Below are 18,733 nucleotides of genomic sequence, written 5' to 3' on the forward strand. Positions count from 1 at the left end.
AAAAGATGCTATACAAATAACACATTACATCACATACATTACATTACATCATTGGTCCAATCAACCTCTTGTAATTCAACCGTTCCTGTGGACAGCAACAGGTCCGAAGAAGCACTCAATCTCTGTGAACATAGGGGTGTTGTTTGCAGAATATTCGTAGAACCAAGTGATATCTCTTCTGAGACAGATGTTTCCAAGTTTAATTGGGCTAATGGTGATCCACTGGTATAGGGTTTACGATGTTGTTCGCTTTCAGTGTTTTTATTTTTTTGCTATATTAGTTAATAGGGAGGATTTATGTTGGACAATGTCCTTTGTGTTATCGTATAGCCTCATTATAGATTCAAGAACAAGGTTTAAGGCCGTGATGGATGATGGATCTAGTGTATCTAATAAAGGCGGCGAAGTAAGGCCATCTCTTTTTTTAAGTAATTAGGTGTTTTAAACCCCACTTGTGTAGGTTGCTTTTGACGGTCTGTATTAGATAAGACCTTGTTGTGTAATGTAGAGCACCTAGTTGTAAAATCATTCTCTTTTGATTCAGTTGAGAGAGAATCATTACATAGTTATTGCCACATGCAGAGAAAATATTGGTCTAAAAAAATCAAATCCGATTGATTGGGACTACCGCTCTTAACTGAAGTAGCTGGCAAAATTCCGCAATTTTGCCTGGATAGTGGAGCCCAGTTTTGTTTTAATCGGAGGGCCGTGATAGTATGGGAAGGTGATTGCGCCATATTTTGGTCCTCGTTCTTGAGTGTTGGTTTCACAGCAATATTAGTGTTACTTCTCAAATTATATTTGGAACCGTCGGAGAAGACATCAATAGATTTAATAAAGTATACAACTGTCAACAAATAACTAAAGGTTCAAGCCCGCTCACCTTGCTCCATTAGGACTCAAATGAGGACTCAGACAAAACAAGACTTTATTCTTCCAGGTCTAAAACAGGGGTCAATGTCAATTGATCTCAATCACTGGTCACCTGCGGCCACCTGCAGACCACACACTTGCCTGTCAATTTCCATTCGGCACTCCACACAGTGTATGGGTTCTTAAAAGGCGTGACTTCCGCTTCCTCAAGATGCTGCAATAAAACAAGTTCCACTGAAAATGTCACCAACCACTGTATCCCACACACTTGCCCGCCACTTTTCGTAAACACTTTTTCCCATAGCAATGCTGGCATTGATTGTGGGCACAGGCATCAGGAAAGTGCGTTTTTGTAGGGCATGCTGTCATATTTTGGGAACAGGTATCATACAAATAATTGTACATTTGTAATATTGGCAGCTGTTAGGTATAGCCAGCTTTGACATATGTTCTCACGGTGGCATGCTAGCATACGTTGGATACATCCAGAATAAAAATATCTTCATACAGTGGCATGCCATCATATATTGGACAGCGCGACCATGAATGTGTTTTTACATTGCACAATTGGCATGCATTGGGTCCGGCCAGCATCAAAATGTGTAATTAAATTGGCATGCTAGCATGTATTTGTAACAGCCAGCATGCACACGTGTTTTTTAAAATGTCATGCTATCATATCATGAGCAAAGTCTGTATGAAAATATGTTCAGTGTGTTCTTACAGTGCCATGATATAGCAGCCAGCATTAGGAAACATTTTTTTGCTTTGACATGTTGGTATAAATTGGGCCCAGAGCATGAAAATGTGATTATACAGTGACAATATTGGAATGATTTGCACATAAGCAGCATAGAAATGTGTTTACAGAGAAAAGCTGGCATCTATTGTTGTGCATTGTCAGAATGAAAAGGTGTTTTATAGGGCATTTATGACATATATTGTTGAAACAGGCCTCAAGGTTTTTCTTTAGACCCTGGCAGTGTGAAAATGTGCTGCACAATGTTTCTTTGTACTGTTAGTGTGTAATGTGGCATCTACTGGAGTGTCGCCTTAATGCACCAATTGTTCATTGCATGTATTGTTTAAGCAGTGTATCTGAAATGTGTGATGTAAAATGCACAATTCCAACACATTATTTAAAAATGCTGTTGTAGAATACACTCCCCCTATGAAGCTGTATAATTGTTTCAGGCTTGCTCACTGCGCCAAACACTTTTCAGGAGAAATAATTACACCTACCCACCAGAGAAAATTCCCAGCCACCAACAGCTCGTGACAACAGTCTCGTAGCAGGCTCTTCCTGCATTGGCAAAACATGTTAACAAGGCAGTGCTTTGGTTCATTCTTGGCATGTGTGACTACAGCCATGATTTCTGCTCTCTTCAGTGTTGCTTGGCATTTTCCTGAGATTTCTCTTTGTAGTCTCTTGTTCGATGTATTTGTGCCTATGTTCTGTTTCCACTTTTTCAACAGGGAAATATTTTTTCATTCAGACCCTGATGCAATCCTCTTTTTCAAATGAATGCCAATAGGATAAACAAATATCATCCTGATGCTAGCTCAATTTCCCCCAAATTGGTGGTGTCAACTTTTGGCAAACATGGGAGTGTCATGGCCATTGTTTCCCAATGAAACAACACTTTCTATAACTCAGTCTCCTTAAACACCAATCAGAGTTATTCTGCGTGCATGTATTGCAAGATCCAAATTAGTTTTGTTTAAAACCAAAACACACGTGTTGGCTTCTCAGACACCTCCCTACAACTTTTATCTTCTCCGCCCTGCCCAGCTTCAGCTGTGTATACATAATCTTTTTAGACCTGGGCTTCCATTGCCAGATTAATGCACCCTCACTCTGAGGGTTCTGGTCTTGGTTAGCTTCAGGTGACCAAATTGGACAGGATCACCTGATCCTGATGATGTGTCTATACAAGGAAAAGTTATCCCTTGTTGAAAATGCATACATTTGATTCATCCTTCCCCCGTCCCACTACTCCTGCTGACAGATACCCAGCAAATGGGCATCGGGCACAAACAAGATTGTTCAACAAAACATTCCCACGCTGGATGGCAGTCAGATGTATTGGCATAAGAATGTTCTGCTCTGTATAGGATGAGAGGTACTCGTGCAGGCTCCGACTTTTCATTAAGACTGAGTGTGCAAAGATATTGGGTTGAGGCTGGGATTGAGCCTCTTTGCTGAAGACATGCGCTCCACCTCAAAAGCGAGAACAGAAAGCAGCTTCCTGTTAGTGCCCTGATGAAACGATGGAGGGGAGATGATCTGGTTTTGCTAACGGGAGAGGGAAGAGTGAAACCGGCAAGGTTTAGCTAGTGGGTGCCCTATATGCATTTGGCTGAACCTCTGTATGGGGAGACCTGGAAATGTGTTAAGCCTGCACTAGAGGTAAAGGACATGGCGTCTGCAATATTCAGTGCTAGCCCAGGGGACCAAGCAAGGATAATCAACCCTGGTTTGCAATTCTGAATACAAAGGGGTCCTGAAATGAAATGGACCTGGGCCTCTGGTCTGGCCAGATGTGTCCCAACGTGATAATGAATGAGACTGGGAACAGAATCTTCTGAGTACTGCCTTGCCTTTAATGAGTCTACCAATGGGAGATGGCGAATAGTTTTTCCTATTAGAGATTATGTGAGATTCCAAAAAAAGGCCCAGACACATAAGACTCAAATATCTTGTGCCTCGGTGAAAGCACGGGGGAGAGTGATGACTTGAAAGCATTAACGTATTAGCTCCTTTAGGAGTGACAATCCTGATAATTCATTTAGAAATTGATTTTTTAAAACCTTGTTTTCTTTTTTCTTCTGCACATCATTTTTGCTACATTTTATGTGAAAGGGTAGCACCTGTTCATCTTTCTGAACACAACTGTTTTTGTCCATCTCTAATTTGGGCGAAGGGGCTGCCGTCATGAGCATCAGCGTGGTTTGATTGAAAGGTAAAGCGCTGCCTTGAGCTTGGGCAAGAGAGGAACCAAAGGATTTCACATGGTTTAATTCCAGGGTGGAGAGTTCTGATGAACCGTCTGTGAATAAAATGATGAGAAACCTTGTGATGCGCTTAGGCCTGAACAAGAATGGGAGGAGAGACCAGGCATTCACTCAGGTATGCCATATGTCCTGGTGTTCCAGGACACAGCGTAGACATGGGAAACATAAGTTCAAGCATTGACAGCCCCGATTTTGTTTAAAGTGTCCCACAAGAGCCCCATTTCTGGAACTAGGATTCCTAGTTCAATTCCAGTCCGATGGCCTTCCATCAGTCATTCAGATCACCGATCTCTCAGTCAGTCCTTCATCACTTGCTGTTCCTTGGCCCCTGCAAGTCACTGCACAGGGAAGACGCTCTGTCTGGCCCAGCTGCCCTGACCCTGCTGCTTTCTCTGACCCTTTCTCATAATGAAGAGGGATCTAAGGGCACGATGGACACAGGTTGACACATCACCTGTGAGTAAAGTCACATGCAGGTGAACGACATCCATGTGATCCCCCTGGAGCAAGTGAATCTGTGGTCGCCGTATTTGCAGGCTTCTTCTGCTGCTGCCTTGAGCCCTTACTGCATTCTGTCTGTGGAAGTCCATGTAAGAACATGGCTATCTTCCCTTTCATGAGTAGGTAGTAGCAATTGAAGATTTTTGAAGAGATGGTTTCGGTCTTGAACCTGTCTGTGGGAAGCGGTGCAGATGGTGTACCTTCTTCCTGTCCAAAACAAAACCAGAGGGCACAATGAGAACAAAGGAACTATAGAAGAAAGACAACATTTATACTGCCACTGAACCCCAGCAGGTTCTGCTACAGGACTCATTTGATTCTAACCATTGGCTTATTGGGGGCGAGGGCAGTCCCTACTGGGTAAAACACATATATCCTGCAACTAGTCCTGACTACGTCATTGTATCTAATGTTTGGGTCCAAATGCGGGCACAGCCAGTGACACTTAATTCACTTGGTAAGCGGTATACCAAGAGAGAGCTTGTGTGGGTGTTGTATTTAGGGCCAATGTGTCTGGTAAATTGTAACATGTAAAATCAAATATTAAGGTGATACCGAAAAGGTGGGTGGACTCCTTCTTTTCTTTTCTAAATCAAAGAAATAATATTGCAAGATCCTTCCCCTGAAGATTTTTATCGCTCTGCACCAATTATAAAGAGACTGCTGAAATATTCTGCAAAGAGGCTGGTTATAGATTTCCTAAGAAGGGTCCCAAGTTAAATTCTCTGGATCATAGTGATTTCTGTAAACTTCTGGCACTACCTGACATTTTAAAAGCTAATAGAAACCTCAAGAAAAAGAACTTCCTAGGATTAGGCGGCATCCCATTGGAGCAATTCGGCTATGATTGACCCTACTAGCCACAAACATTATCGAAGAGAAAGGATTGAATGAACACTTTCGGATGAGCCAGAAAACACAGATTCATCTAATTCATCAATTCTGAATGTAGGAATGTTGCACAATGTCTTGCCACCAGATCGAAACCTTTTTACCCTCTCTAGTTTGTGTGAATCAGACTGGCTTTGACATGGGGTATCAGTCCTCATTGAATGTCTGTTATTTTCTGTAATGCCCTCTCTCTGTCTCAAAACATCTGCAAGAGCTTTTGCCTTGGATGTATACAGCACATTCATCATGGTATGATGGACCATTGTTATGCAAGCAATATTTTGTCATAGGATGGGTCCCTTCTTCGCAACGTTGGTATGGCTTCTCTACTGTACAGTGATTCCTGGGCATGTATAGTCATCAATAGTACTTTCCCCTTATTGTCCCTCACCAGACATGCAAGAAATGGGTTATGCCCTTTTTATCCTTGTCATGGAGGGTTTCCTTGAAGCAATCAGAGTCTGTCCCAACATCTGTGAGTGTCACCTATGCCGATAACATTTTCTTGTACAAATAGAAACTGGCTTCCCTGAGGCAGGTGGGTCTTTACTAGGAGGTAACAACCTGTGGCCCAATATTAAGGGCTGAGCAGCACAGATTAAATGGTGCAGTGGTGTCCTAGGGTACTCACTTGGTGCCTGTAGAATGGCGCAACCAACATTGTATTCCGGGCAGAAAACCTGTAAACAGTAAAGGACACAATGCACTGCCTCACCATTACAGAAGGAGGGACAACTTTGGAGACTGTTGGCGGGCCTCGAGGAGAGGCTGAATGGGACAACTGTGCACAAAGATGGTGGGGGGACTGGTGGGGATGTGAGATCACCATTAAGAGGTGCACAGAAAAGGGAAAGGGAAGGTTTGGAGTGGCATCCTCTCTTTAGGCAATTGTGGAAGCAAGCATATACAGAGCAACTGGATGTGCAGGCAGACAATGAGAGAGGAAAATCCCTCGATCCAAATATTCTGCCTAGCAGAGAGCATGGACACGGGTATTATTTCTGCAAAATATATGTCAATCATTTCACAGTACATTGCAATAGATCTGCAGTTGAATATTGTGATCTAGAGTAGACGGACAATAAAACTATTATTATGGTACTTATTGAGCGCAGACCTAGATTCGAGAAGAAACAGAACGCTTTCCAGATGTATGCTACAATGCAGATACACAACAGCGCGCTTTACAGATGTATGCTACAATGCAGATACACAGTGGCGCGCTTTACAGAGGTATATAACAGTACTGATGCATAAAGGAACGCTTTTCAGCACAACAGAACAGATACACAGCGGGCCTTGGCTACAGAGGGGCACAGAGGAGGGGTACAGCTGTACAGGATGGCAGGGAGGAGAGCGGCGGAAGGAGGCAAGTGAATCAGGTAGCCTGGGGTGCGACATGATGGGCCCGGTGTTGAGGAGGAGAAACTCCTTGAACAGGTGGGTTTTAAGTTCTAAATATTTACTCGTCTACTCCTCCCAGAAAATGGAGGAAACAGCTCAGTTTAATGTTGAATCTGTAGTTATCAGAGTGAAAGAAATTATGGAGACATTAACTACCCCCACTTTGCTTGACATATTGGGAAGCCAGGGTGCAACAAAACAATAATAACCCCTACACATTCATGTTCTTCTTCCGTACTTTGCATTACTATTCCAAAATAATTTCTAGCTGTATGCCTGTTCGCTTATTCCAGTTCTAATGCAAGTCCCCAGCCTGTTCGCCTCAGGTGACATAGTTAAACTTCACATCCTGGGCTTCTCTGAGCCTTGCTCAACTAACCGGCATCCATTACAAGATGTCACTCTTGCGTGCCATTGGGCTATTTGCAACAGCCACTTAACAAATGTGTCAGTTGTCCAATGTTATTTAAATCAAGTTTCTTTAAAAGTTCGATATTGTGAAACAGGAAGGCCATAATACCCAGCAAGCAATACTTTGGCAGAAAAGGTCATCTATATATATATATTTGTGAAAGTGTATTTGTTTGTTCGGGGTTGGCTTCAGCCCCACAACAGTTGGTGGGCTGAAATTGTGGTACAAGGTCGGAATACCAGTCCGGGGTTTACTGGCAATAGTGACATTTCACCAACCCCACCCATCTGCCCTGCACAGGGCAGGGTCCAGCCCTGTGCTATCAGTATAGTCGGTTTCGGGAGATTGCCGATTTTGCGATTGTTGGTTCCAGCCCCAAAACAGTTGATGGGCTTATATTTTGGCCCAAGGTTGGCATACCTCACTAGGGTGTACTGGCGATAGTGCAATCTGACCAAAGCCGCCTATAAAAAAACCTGCACAGGGCAGGGTGCGCACCTGGGCTATCAATATAGGCGATTTCAGGAGATTGCCGATTTTGCGACTTTTCCAGAAATTGGAGGTTAGGCTACAAGGTCGGCATACCAGTTTGGGGTGTACTGGCGTTAGTGAAATTTGACCAACCCTACCCATTCGCCCTGCACACGGGGTAGAGCGGGCGTCAGCCCTGTGCTATCAGTAAAGGCGATTTCGGGAGATTGCCAATTTTGCAAAAATATAAAGTTATGACACAATAAAATATACACACGGCTACAGCAGACCCCCACGTGCATGACAGCTACAGACCCGGGCAACGCCGGGTGGTACCACTAATATGTGGATATTTACATTGTGGAGCAGGTGCTCATTTTACATTGTGGAGCAGGTGCTCCTTAATGATGTACTCAATCTCTTTATCCATCTTCAAAGGTTATTTAACCTGGGTGGCTTTCCAGAGTCAATTAAGTGCTATATCTTGCACAATTATTTTCACCATAACAGACCTCATATGCGTTGCCAGAATTATTCAGGACTTCTGAAAGTTCCCTACAGCAACAGGGCTTTAACGACATATTGCCAGGAGTGGGCACAGCATAATACAGTACCCTTTATGGCAGTGAGCATGTTGCAGAGGACACATGTGTCAGGAAGTTCATGTTTGGGGCAGGACCAGAGAATGGATAGTAGGAACCCAAGCCTGTATCTCTTCCACATATGGTCACTATGCAGGCCCACCAGGTGTCACATTTGAGAAGTGGTTTTGGATGGCGAGCAGTAATAGCTGAAACAAATTGTGCAAACATGCAATATGCCAAACCTCTATCTGATTTTAAGTTCAGCAAAATTCACACATTTATATAAGTTTGGGCACATGTTTGCCAGTGTCACCGTCTGCTCTACTGCTCTTCATCAACAAAAACAAACCCCTTTGTACATTAATGTGTTTAACTGGAAGCCATACAGTGCAGGTGACAATTGGGAGATAATGGAGGATGTGTTTCATCTGTGCATAAAGTCCGGAAAGTTATATGTGGCTATAGTAGCAACCAATACTTGCACAAATGTGATTTTAGTCCTACAGATTTATGTACTGGGATTTCCACATGTTCTACCATGTGATGGCATATTCCATTTATCAATTAGATCCTGCCTTGGTTTTGCTTGTTGTGACCCATTGAATGCATTTCAACTGCTCTTAGAGTGCAAGGTAAGCTGTGCAAGTGTTACGGGAACTCTCCAATCTGTTGCAGAACCAGCTGAAGATGTCAGTGCCCACCTGCTGCATCCTACATTGCAATCTATGTGTGATTACTACACCATAATAAAGGATTAATCCAACAGTCACAGAAGAGCACACGATCGGCCATTCTCACACTGATGTATTGTGGTTGGTGTGCATTTTCTGTTGTGTTGGACTGCTGTTTCATTAGACCACTAGCCACTTAGCCAGCACATGCGAACACACATGCATGACGTGCTTGCATGAATTGTGTTCACCTCTCATCTGCTCATTTTTGGTTCCTGGAGACCTTGTAGTTTCCACGCTGGTGTGGCAGCCCCACAGTGGATGTCTCAAGCAGAGTTCTCACTCCAGTAAAGTAACTCTGATTCTGACAGCAGTCATCATTCTGATGCGTGTGAAATTACACGATTACATGATTCCACATCACTTACTTCTTTAACATGTAAAAAGCAGGCGCAGTTTTGCCAATATCAGAAGATGTCAGCTTTAGTGCATGGTGAACTCTTCTGTATGCTCCTGTGCATGATGGAGATCATTCCTGAACCACTGAGTGTGTCAGGTTAAGGGCAGTGTTGCACACTTACAGGCAATTTCTGTGACCCCTTCTACTTTAAAACTGGGATCTGTATGTCTCAGCAATAAAATTTCAGTAACATGCCCGCTGAACACGGTGACAGACTTTACGACAAAATGATGATGCATTCATGGATGAAGTTTGCACATAACCTTATTTTGAGTTTGTTAAATCAGCCTTGGATTTTGTCGACACTGTGGAATCTTCTCAGCTCTGTATTCAATTTTGTAACAGCGTATTCTCTCTCTGGGGCTTTACGAGTATATCCAGCACAGATCATGCAAGTTTGTTACAGATTGAATGTTTATCAATTGTCCAGGGGCGTATTTCTTGGCTTCCAAGCATGCACCCCTGTACCCATGGAAGGTTTATCAGATTTGCTTCAGGACTTTTGAATTCCCAGCTTGTAGGGTTATCTCCCGATTGCACACTTCGCTCTGGGAGTCAGGAGTAAGTTTGCTAGAATGCAACACGCTCTCACAATGAATATCTCGCATGTTGCTCTTGGCTAAGAACTCAGATTACAGTATGCAATCTTAATTTCCAAATTAATGTCTCTCATTTCACTCTGATTTAGGACTCTGTTGCTCAACATGTAGTGTTATCTCACAAAGTAGGTCTCTCATAGATTTAGCATTTGCTTTGAGTCAAAGGGAGTCTTTTGTCTCCTAGCAGAGCAACAGGCCAAAGTGTTCCTCCCTTTTCCTTTCGCACCTCCCTGCCCGTTCCTTAGCAGAGGGCAGGGGAAAAGATTCCTTTGTCTGGGAGAAGTTGTGGAATGTCTTTGAAGCCCAGTGTAGCTGGCTTTAACTTTTAATACTATGTTTAAAATAGTCTTATCCTAAAATACAAATTACATTTTTAACAAATATATCCACCAATCTCTTAATTCCAGCCTTTTTACAATATAGTTTTGAATTGTATTGACCTCTATTGCTTCTGATAGCAAGTCTTACCTTTTCATACCATGATTTCAATGTATCAGTTTAAATTGACAGGTTAAGTAATCGCCAGCTTCTGACACAGGCGAGTAGCGGTACTGCGCCCATTTTTGACATATTCTTCCACGCAAGCATCTTTAAATGTGGATTTTCTTCTGATCAAATATGTTTCTGCTGACACTGTGCTTAGGTGAAATTTTTATATACAATGATGTTTAACACCCAACAGGGACGTTGGATCTTTTGTGATGTTTGAGAACCAAGATTTTTGCACTTTCTACAGTCAAGGAAAAATGGATTTTTAAACAGCTCTGTGTTTCTCTTGCAAGGCAGGACTGCTTTTTCAAATAATTTCATTTTCCTCCGTTGGCAGCCAAATGATGGGTTTTGGCAGTGGTCTTCTGTGTTGCCAGTGACATAGGCAAAGGTGGATTGGCGGCCTATTTTTCAGGTTTTCCTTGCGGACTTCTGGGTGATTTTAGCGCACATCATGCTTTCCGGCGGCCATTCTGATGTTTCTGATGCAAGCAGTGCACAGTAATGTTGCAGGGCATGGACTAGTGGGTTAAAACATCCCACACAGCACTTTGAACGGTTTCAACAGAATCTAATAACTAGTTGTGTCGAGTATATAACAGCCGATTGGACGTGCTCTTGTTGAGTTTTTTTTTGTATTTGAATGTGACAAATGTTAGTGTTGAGGGACAGATCTTCTTGGCTATCCTTTTTAGATAGGCATTACACCATACGCCACCTAGGGCTAGGCACCCCTGTCAGGGATAGGGTCTTCTTCCTCTAGGGACAGCTAGCACATCATTTCTCCAACCACTGGGCCTCATTACGACCCTGGCGGTAAGGGGTTAGCGCCATCGTTAGCTGCGCCGACCCCTTACCGCCAATCACGAGTTCCCTCTCCGCCATGGCGGATTTTACACCTGCTTCTAGCGGGTGTAAAAATCCATGGCGGTAAGGGAACTTGGTGTTAATTACGCCACCGTAATTTACGGTGGCGTAATTAACGCCTTCCCCACTCCCATTATGCCCTATGGGGCAAAAATGGGAATGGGGAAGGGTAAATGGGGATTGGGGATTTACCGCCCCGCCAAGGTCGGAATGGGGCGGTAAATCCCCTTACCGCCATGGTGTTAACGTAGTTAGCACCATGGCGGTAAAGTCACGGCCCTGGCGGTAACTTTCCGCCAGGGTCGTAATGAGGCCCACTGTGTGTTAACCTTGTGATTGATATGCGCACTGTAATTTATTTCTCCTTAAGAACCGTTGTTGTTGTGATACCGAATTGATTTGTTTAACGGTTAGGGAAGGCAGTTGACAGCCGATTATGTCCTAGAATGTACCCTGTTGTTTCCATATTTGTTATTGTTTGCAAATGTTTCCTTTTTGCAGCCAAAGAAATTATTTCACCCTCACTAAATTTGGTATTTCTCATTAATTTGCAATTATGGCGCCTTAAATTGCATTCACAATACTGTATTCTTTCTTTAATTCCAGCGGCTCTGCTTAAGGTCTCCGTGGGCAGCACAGACCCCTTCTTTCAACTGTGAATACTCACAAACCTTCTGCTCAAATCGGTAGCAGTGCAGGAACTCAAAGTGGCCTGAAACTGCAATTGTAAAGGTTAAAATCACCAATTAGGAAATCTAAAATATTCATTGTCAGTCCATGAACGCAGTCCACATGCCAACAACATATTTGAGACCAAAATGCACCTTAAATGTCATTGTGTGCTCTGGTCCTTTAGTAAAGGGTGCTCAGTCTTTTGAAAGCACAGCTGAGCTAAGATTTCTTGATTATGAACAGAGGGGCACTCATTCCATGTCACTTAAAGGAGCCGCCTACGGCAGAACCTGTATTTAGCTTGCTTATCCAGGAGACGTACTCGTACCCCATGTTCTATTGTACCACTTAAGGTGAGTTCAATCGATTGATTTTTTACCATACAGCTGTAACAGGCACAGGTTTAATATCCTGCCTCCAAAATCACTTTTTCAAGTCACTGATGGCTCCTTTTTCAGGTCCTCGCATTTAGAACTATCCCATGTTCAGAACAGTTTGCTTAGTTTTAGTGGAAGGATGTAAACTTTGGCCAGTATCCCCTTAGAGTAGAGGTCATCAAACTGGGGGCGGGGGAAATAGGGCAGACGGGGGCCAGAGGCCAGCATGAAATGTAAAACAAACTTTTAGAAAATATATATATTTTTTTAGATTGTCGGAAATGGGTAGGGGCGGCTCACATGGTCAGAGTGGAACATACAATTTGCTCTGGCACCAATGAAAAAGTGCCCCGCAGTTGCAAATGGATTTTCATTCCTTTAGTCACAGATTGTTTGAATAATACCCAAGGGGGTGTTTTTTTGTTAAAATGTAAGCAAACTGTGATATTTAAAGAATATGTATTCAGCAACAATGGTCAAAACTACTAGCTGCATAGTGAAGTAACTCATCAAACTGGCCCATATTGGCCAAAAAAGTGTCCCATTCTGACTGGCCTACACTAGCATTTTGCATTTTTGTTACAGGCATCACCCTATTGCCCTATAACCCAGTCTGAGCCTGGCTGCTCATCCATAATGGGCAATGGGGCGTCCACCCAGAGGCCTCCTCACCCATTATGGAGGAGCCGAGGAGCCAGCCCAGTGAAACTTTTTCCAGCTAAGGGAGTGCTCCTGGGCTGGCTGAACTGTCAAAGGGAAAAACTGCTTCCCTTTGACAGTTGAGTCCCCCATCCGCACATGCTCACTAAGCCATGCAACGCTGGGGGCGTTTTGATCCGCCAGCCTTAGATAGCTCCTTGCAAATGCTGGCTGGGGCACTGCATGTCTATATGTGTGAGGGGGAGCTCCTGCGCCTCCTCACACATATGGACAGAGCAACCTGGAGCGGGGCAATCAGCACCCACTCGTAGGCCCCTGCAGAAGGTACGTTTATGTTAATTTATTTTTTATTTAAATAAAAATAAATATGGGTGCGTGTATGCTTGTGTTATGAGTAAGTGTATGGTGATGGGTGCTCGTATGAATGATAGAGTGATTGCTGTGTGAATGTGTGTGTGTGTGTGTTTGTTTTGGTCGGTTGAGCTGATTTTGGCGAGTGGAGGGTAGAGGAGGGAAGGGGGAAGGAGGGTTGTACAACAAAGGCATTTTAAAAATGCCTTTGTTGCAAAATCTCCCTACCTATCTGCCAAAATCAGCTCTCCTGAGGCACTCTGGAGCCAAGGGGACAGGGATTGTATTTTTTTTACTGGATATCTATCATAGATGTCCAGTCAAAAATACCATGCTTTCCCCCTTGGCCCCAGAGGGCCAATTGCAAACTGTTTGGCTTTTTACCCATTTTTTTTTAAAAAGTATGTCCTAAAATGCAACATTTTAACCCAATATTAAAAATAAATTCATGGGGGACAACCCCCCGCATCCCCCTTGATTGGTTCGAGCTCCCTCGGCTGCGCTCGGTCGCTATGGCATTTTTGTGGGAAATATTTATGCCCCTCCACTTCAAAAATTCAACAGCTCCAACTGGCCCTCGGACTGTGTTGGGAATGGGGTGGGGGGGAGCCCAGGGACTGATGTGGGAGCAGGATGGGTGGGAGCACTGGGATAGTGGTGGGAGCAGGGTGGGGAGATCCCAGGGTCTGATGGAGTGGAGAGAGCCCAGAGACCGGGTAGGAGTGGGATGAGGGAGCCCAGCGACTGTGATGGGAGCAGGTGGGGGAGCACAGGAACTATACTTTAGGGTGCGGTTATGTCGTGCAATAGTTAATAGCCATTTCTACATAATGTCCATATGGCATTTTGGGGGGAGGGGTGGCCTACCCAAATTGTGGTCAGGGGGCCCAGGCCAAAAACGTTTGAAGACCACTGCATTAGTGGCTTAGAAGTCCATTGCTTGCCTCCAAAGAAAATTGTCTCAGTCCCTTTCACCTTTGTCACTGCCAAGAGAGAAAATTGTCCTCTTGTGTCAGAGGTAGTTTTCCTTCACTTTCAACTTCAGAACACAGAAATAATTGTATGCACCATGCCTTTCCAAAAAAACAAATCTTTGCCAATGTGTCTAGTGGAGAGGACTGAATAATTCTACTTTTCAGCCCTGTGGGTTTAACTGGGAGGCAGTTGCTTTCCAACAAGCACCACTGGCCACGGAATGGTATTATGAGTCAGATCATACTTTAATTTTAGAAGTGGTAGAAGGACGTGTGTCTCCCAATCTCGCAGTATGAAGCCTGTGAACCCGGCACAAAAGGCTACTGTCAGATGTGTGACATGTTGTGCATCGGGGCTTTTGGGTCCCATGCCAGTAGACCGCTGAGGAAGTAGGAGCCACAGCAGGTAAGTGGGTCATGGTCCAGAGGGGTAGGGCCAGAAGGGGCGCAGTGCACAGAGAAGGTAACCCCCCAAAAAGAACCGGATGAGGACCGACAACAAAAGGCCGACCACTCAGATTGGTCTGGAATCCGCAAGGTGAGTCTTTTGTTACCAGTGTTCGGACATAGATCTGTCTCTGAAGTTCTACCTAGGACAGGTCTACAAACCCATTCATGTAGGTCCTGGAATGTGTTCTGAATGGGTTCCTGCAACAGAATAGAGATAAATGATCCCAGAAAAACATGAACATGTTTATCTATCTATCTATCCAAAGATCATTCAGTGTGACTGGAGATAGCGACAACATGCTAGAACTCAAGGAACAGACCTGCAAGTAGTTGTATACAGAAGCCATATTTGTGGCTTGTGAGTGAGGTGTGGGATATGAATGGAGGATGTGGGTAAAGGAGAAAGGCCAGGTAAAGTAGTGACTGCTTCCATATGGATGTTCATATTGTTTATGATTTCATGCCATTTCAATAAATAAGATTACTTTCTGGTACATTACATTACTTTGGGGTAAGTACCTCGAATTATTACTTCAAATTTTTCTTTTTTTTAATTTCGGGGATCCCCTCCCATGCCCCATTTTCCCCTTCACTATTACCCCTACCTAAAACTTCTCCCCAGCCCCCTTTTGTGCCTTAACCCACATGTACATGTAAATAATTTCAAGTAATTCCAAGTAATTACCAGGAAGTCAATTACTGAAAAGTAATTTACTTCGTGAAAACAACGTCATACCATTGTTTATAGCACTCACTCCACAATGCATTTTGGCCATTGCCCAATTAGATATAGAACACTCTGCATCTCAATGAACTTGCCAAACTGATCAGTGCAGGCTTTATACTGAGCAATACTCACTGGACCCTGAAGATGCTGTATCCTGAGCAGGGTGCGTTGCAGATGTGCCATGCACTGAACACTTCTTAGGAGCTCATTTTCTTTAAAAACGTAAAGGCTACCGAGGGGACCACTTACGTTTGCACTTCCGTGGAAACCGATCCCCTCCGGCCAATTTTCACAATTTTGCACGGTGGAGCGCAAATGAGAATTGTAAAGCGACAGCAATGCAAATCGAGTAAATGCCACCAGCCATATATGCATGACAGGTGTCGTTCACAATGATTTCCTGTAAACCACCTGCTTTTTAAAAAGCAGGCGGTTTCCAATGCAAATCATTTGTTTCACGGCAGCATGACAATCTCATGCTGACATGAAACCAAGTTACTATACTGTGCACACTGGGCGTCGCATTGTTTAGAGAGCATTGCGTAGTGCATGCTAAGCGCAGGACTGTTTACTAGGCGCAATACTAAGCGGTTTACACTCAGCGCTGTGTCCCGAGTCAGCACATATTCAGCACTGCACACATTGAGCAGTCACTGCAGAGCATTGATCTGGTCTGGGTCGCATGCCATATGATGCAATTTCCGGTGACTTCGACATCATGCTGATTAATGTTTGAGGACCTGGAAAAATCGTGCCACTTTTTTTGGTCACAGAATGTTGACAAATATGCAAAGTATTCCTGCCCGTCCCCTTCCGTAAGCAAATCTTTCCGAACATATACTGAGTGACTCCTGGAAAACGTCACCTAAATAAAATTAAGGTGGTTAGCATCTCACCTCGATGAGGACTGGTTTCAGGATATCTCCAATGACGCGGATAACTCGGCTGAGATTTTGCAGCTGTTGTTTGATGCATTCTGGCATGGTCTGGTTCAGGGGCACGCGCACCGCGTCCGAGAGCATGCTGAGGTGAGAAAGGATTTCTGTCTTCTGCGTCATTCTCTAAAAGAGACAGGGGCATGCAAGCAGGTTAGAGTTCTACAACATCAACATTGTCATTGCTTTGCCATAGTGCAAACAATTCTTCTACTTGTGAAGGGAGCAACAGGCACTGCAAACCAGTACAGGTCCAACAATAACATACTTCTTAAATAAGGTAAGTAGCCTCGTCTTGCTTTATAGTGATTAAGGGGAGGTCAGGCAGAAGATATTGGCCCTTTATTAGCTACGAAAGAAGAATGATGTTTGTGCTTTGGCATTGTGTAAAAAAAAAAAAAACGATTGCAAAAACAACAAGGCCGAAAACAGCCAATTTTTTAAATCTATTTTTTTGCGGGAGTTTTGCACTTTATATCATAGAAATAGATGGGTGGTTGGGCTCGGGTATAAATTAAGGTAGGCGTATGTTGGCGGGGGAGGCTGTGGGGGAGTCCGCCCGCATTAAAAAAATAAAAAAGTACACAAATACGAACAAATATTTTGGCAATCCGACTAAAATAAATTTGTTGTTTTAGGCCTTGTTTTATTTTCGGTATTTTTCTTAAATTATCTGATTGATCCTGGTTATTAATGAATTGTGTTTTGGGGGTAATTAGTGGGAGTCAGTTTACTGCACAGGGTGATTTAGAAACAGTTCAGCTGTGAAAACAGCACACGTTTTCGTTTTTTATATAAAAAAGAAGATATGTGAATTTTATAAAGTTATGACCATGTCTGCTGGTGTGACAGTAATGAAACACCAGCGGTCTGCTACAAGAGGATGATAAGAAAGAATATATAAAAAAAAAATACATCACTTTAAATAAATGCAAAGAAATGTGTAAACTTGTTATGAACAAATAATGTAGATATCACAAGGAAGAAAGAGAAAACGTAAATCAATACATTATGTTTTTTTTTATAATGAGTGATGAGATTTTCTTGCATAATGCATTCAATGCAACAAAGACCAAAGAATGTGAAACACATTAGATTAATCAAAGCATATGTAGGGTACCATTGTGTAAGCATGTTGTATTTTCTCCTATGTACCCCACAATAGGGAATCCATTATGTTACTTGATCCTGAAGGTACCAGTCTCTAGATACCCAGAGAGAGTACTGGATGGCTGAGAGACCAGGCCGGTCCACCTGAATGTATGTTTGTGGGTATGTAGAATTCCATTAGGACTAGATCCACGACCTCACACGCTGATCACACACATTGTGGAAAGTAAACATAGAATGCTAGAAGGGGACAATGTACTTTAGGCTTTATTTCATTTATTTATTTTATTGGAATTTGTGTTCACGGCTGGCCATTCACATAAGCTCTCAGAGCTCCTTACAAGGTTCAAAGGTTCAAAAGGTGGTAAGTAAAACTCGAGTTCCAAAATATTTTCAGGATAGGATAGGAAGATTAGGATAGACAATTGGTGGCAGGGGAGCTGGATGGGGAGGGTTATGTGTGAAGAAACATGCATGGTTGGAGGCTCTTTCTGAAACTGGTGGTGAAGGGTGGAATGTGGATTTGAAGAGGTGGGGTGTTGCAGTCTCTTGATGCCCGCTGGGTAAATGCATGTTTCTGTGTGCATGTAAGTTTGCAGTGTGGAAAGTGTAGGAGATGCTGGCTTTCTTGTCTGGTGTTTGTGTGGGTGATGGATTTGAGTTTGTCGGGAAGGTAAAATGGGGTTTTGTGGTGGAAGGCTTTGAAAATCATGCAGTCATTTGAAGGCCATTCCTCGGGATACAAGGAGGCAGTGGAGCTGGGCAAGAGATGAGGTGATGTGTGAATGCTTGGGTAGGTGTAGGATGAGACTGGCTGGTGTAGTTTCTATGGCTTTCAGGGGGTCAAGGGTTCTATTGGGGGTCCTGGAAAACAATGTAGAAGGAATCACACACGGCAGAATTACAATTTCTAATTACACACAGGTTTTAAACTGGCAAACAGCTAAGAAAATGGGCTTAGCAGTCAAAATCGGAAATCGGTTTTTTGGGATGAGGAACAAAGATGCAGAACAGATAGGCCACTGAAAGGAAGGGATCACTTTTTATAGGATAATAGTATTGGTTTTTCTATGGGAAATGCAAATCGGATTTTTTTAAAGAAAAGCACAATACACTGGCAAATTCGGTTTTGGTTGCACAATGACAGGTTCTACTGATGCTATATTTTAATGACTATCTTCTTAAGGAGAGACTGCGCGCAAGGGGGTTAATTTCGAATTTCAACCAGCTTTCACTACGT

At 43.3% G+C, this 18,733-nt stretch overlaps 1 protein-coding gene across 3 annotated transcripts in view; it reads right to left on the reverse strand.

Annotated features, from left to right (window-relative positions):
* Window positions 1-911: 911 nt before the first annotated feature.
* The window catches only part of LOC138491918 (erythropoietin-like), a 772,271-nt gene continuing 754,449 nt past the window's right edge, over window positions 912-18,733 (reverse strand). For all 3 annotated transcript variants that reach the window (XM_069618781.1, XM_069618783.1, XM_069618782.1), the window contains 2 exons: window positions 16,345-16,509; window positions 912-4,596 (listed from right to left, as the gene is read on the reverse strand). In XM_069618781.1, the coding sequence (XP_069474882.1) occupies window positions 4,339-4,596; window positions 16,345-16,509 (423 nt within the window). In that variant the 3' untranslated portion in view covers window positions 912-4,338. The remainder of the gene's footprint in view (window positions 4,597-16,344; window positions 16,510-18,733) is intronic.

Source organism: Ambystoma mexicanum, chromosome 10, assembly GCF_040938575.1.
Source record: "Ambystoma mexicanum isolate Mex_15411 chromosome 10, UKY_AmexF1_1, whole genome shotgun sequence".
NCBI classification, from domain to species: domain Eukaryota; kingdom Metazoa; phylum Chordata; class Amphibia; order Caudata; family Ambystomatidae; genus Ambystoma; species Ambystoma mexicanum.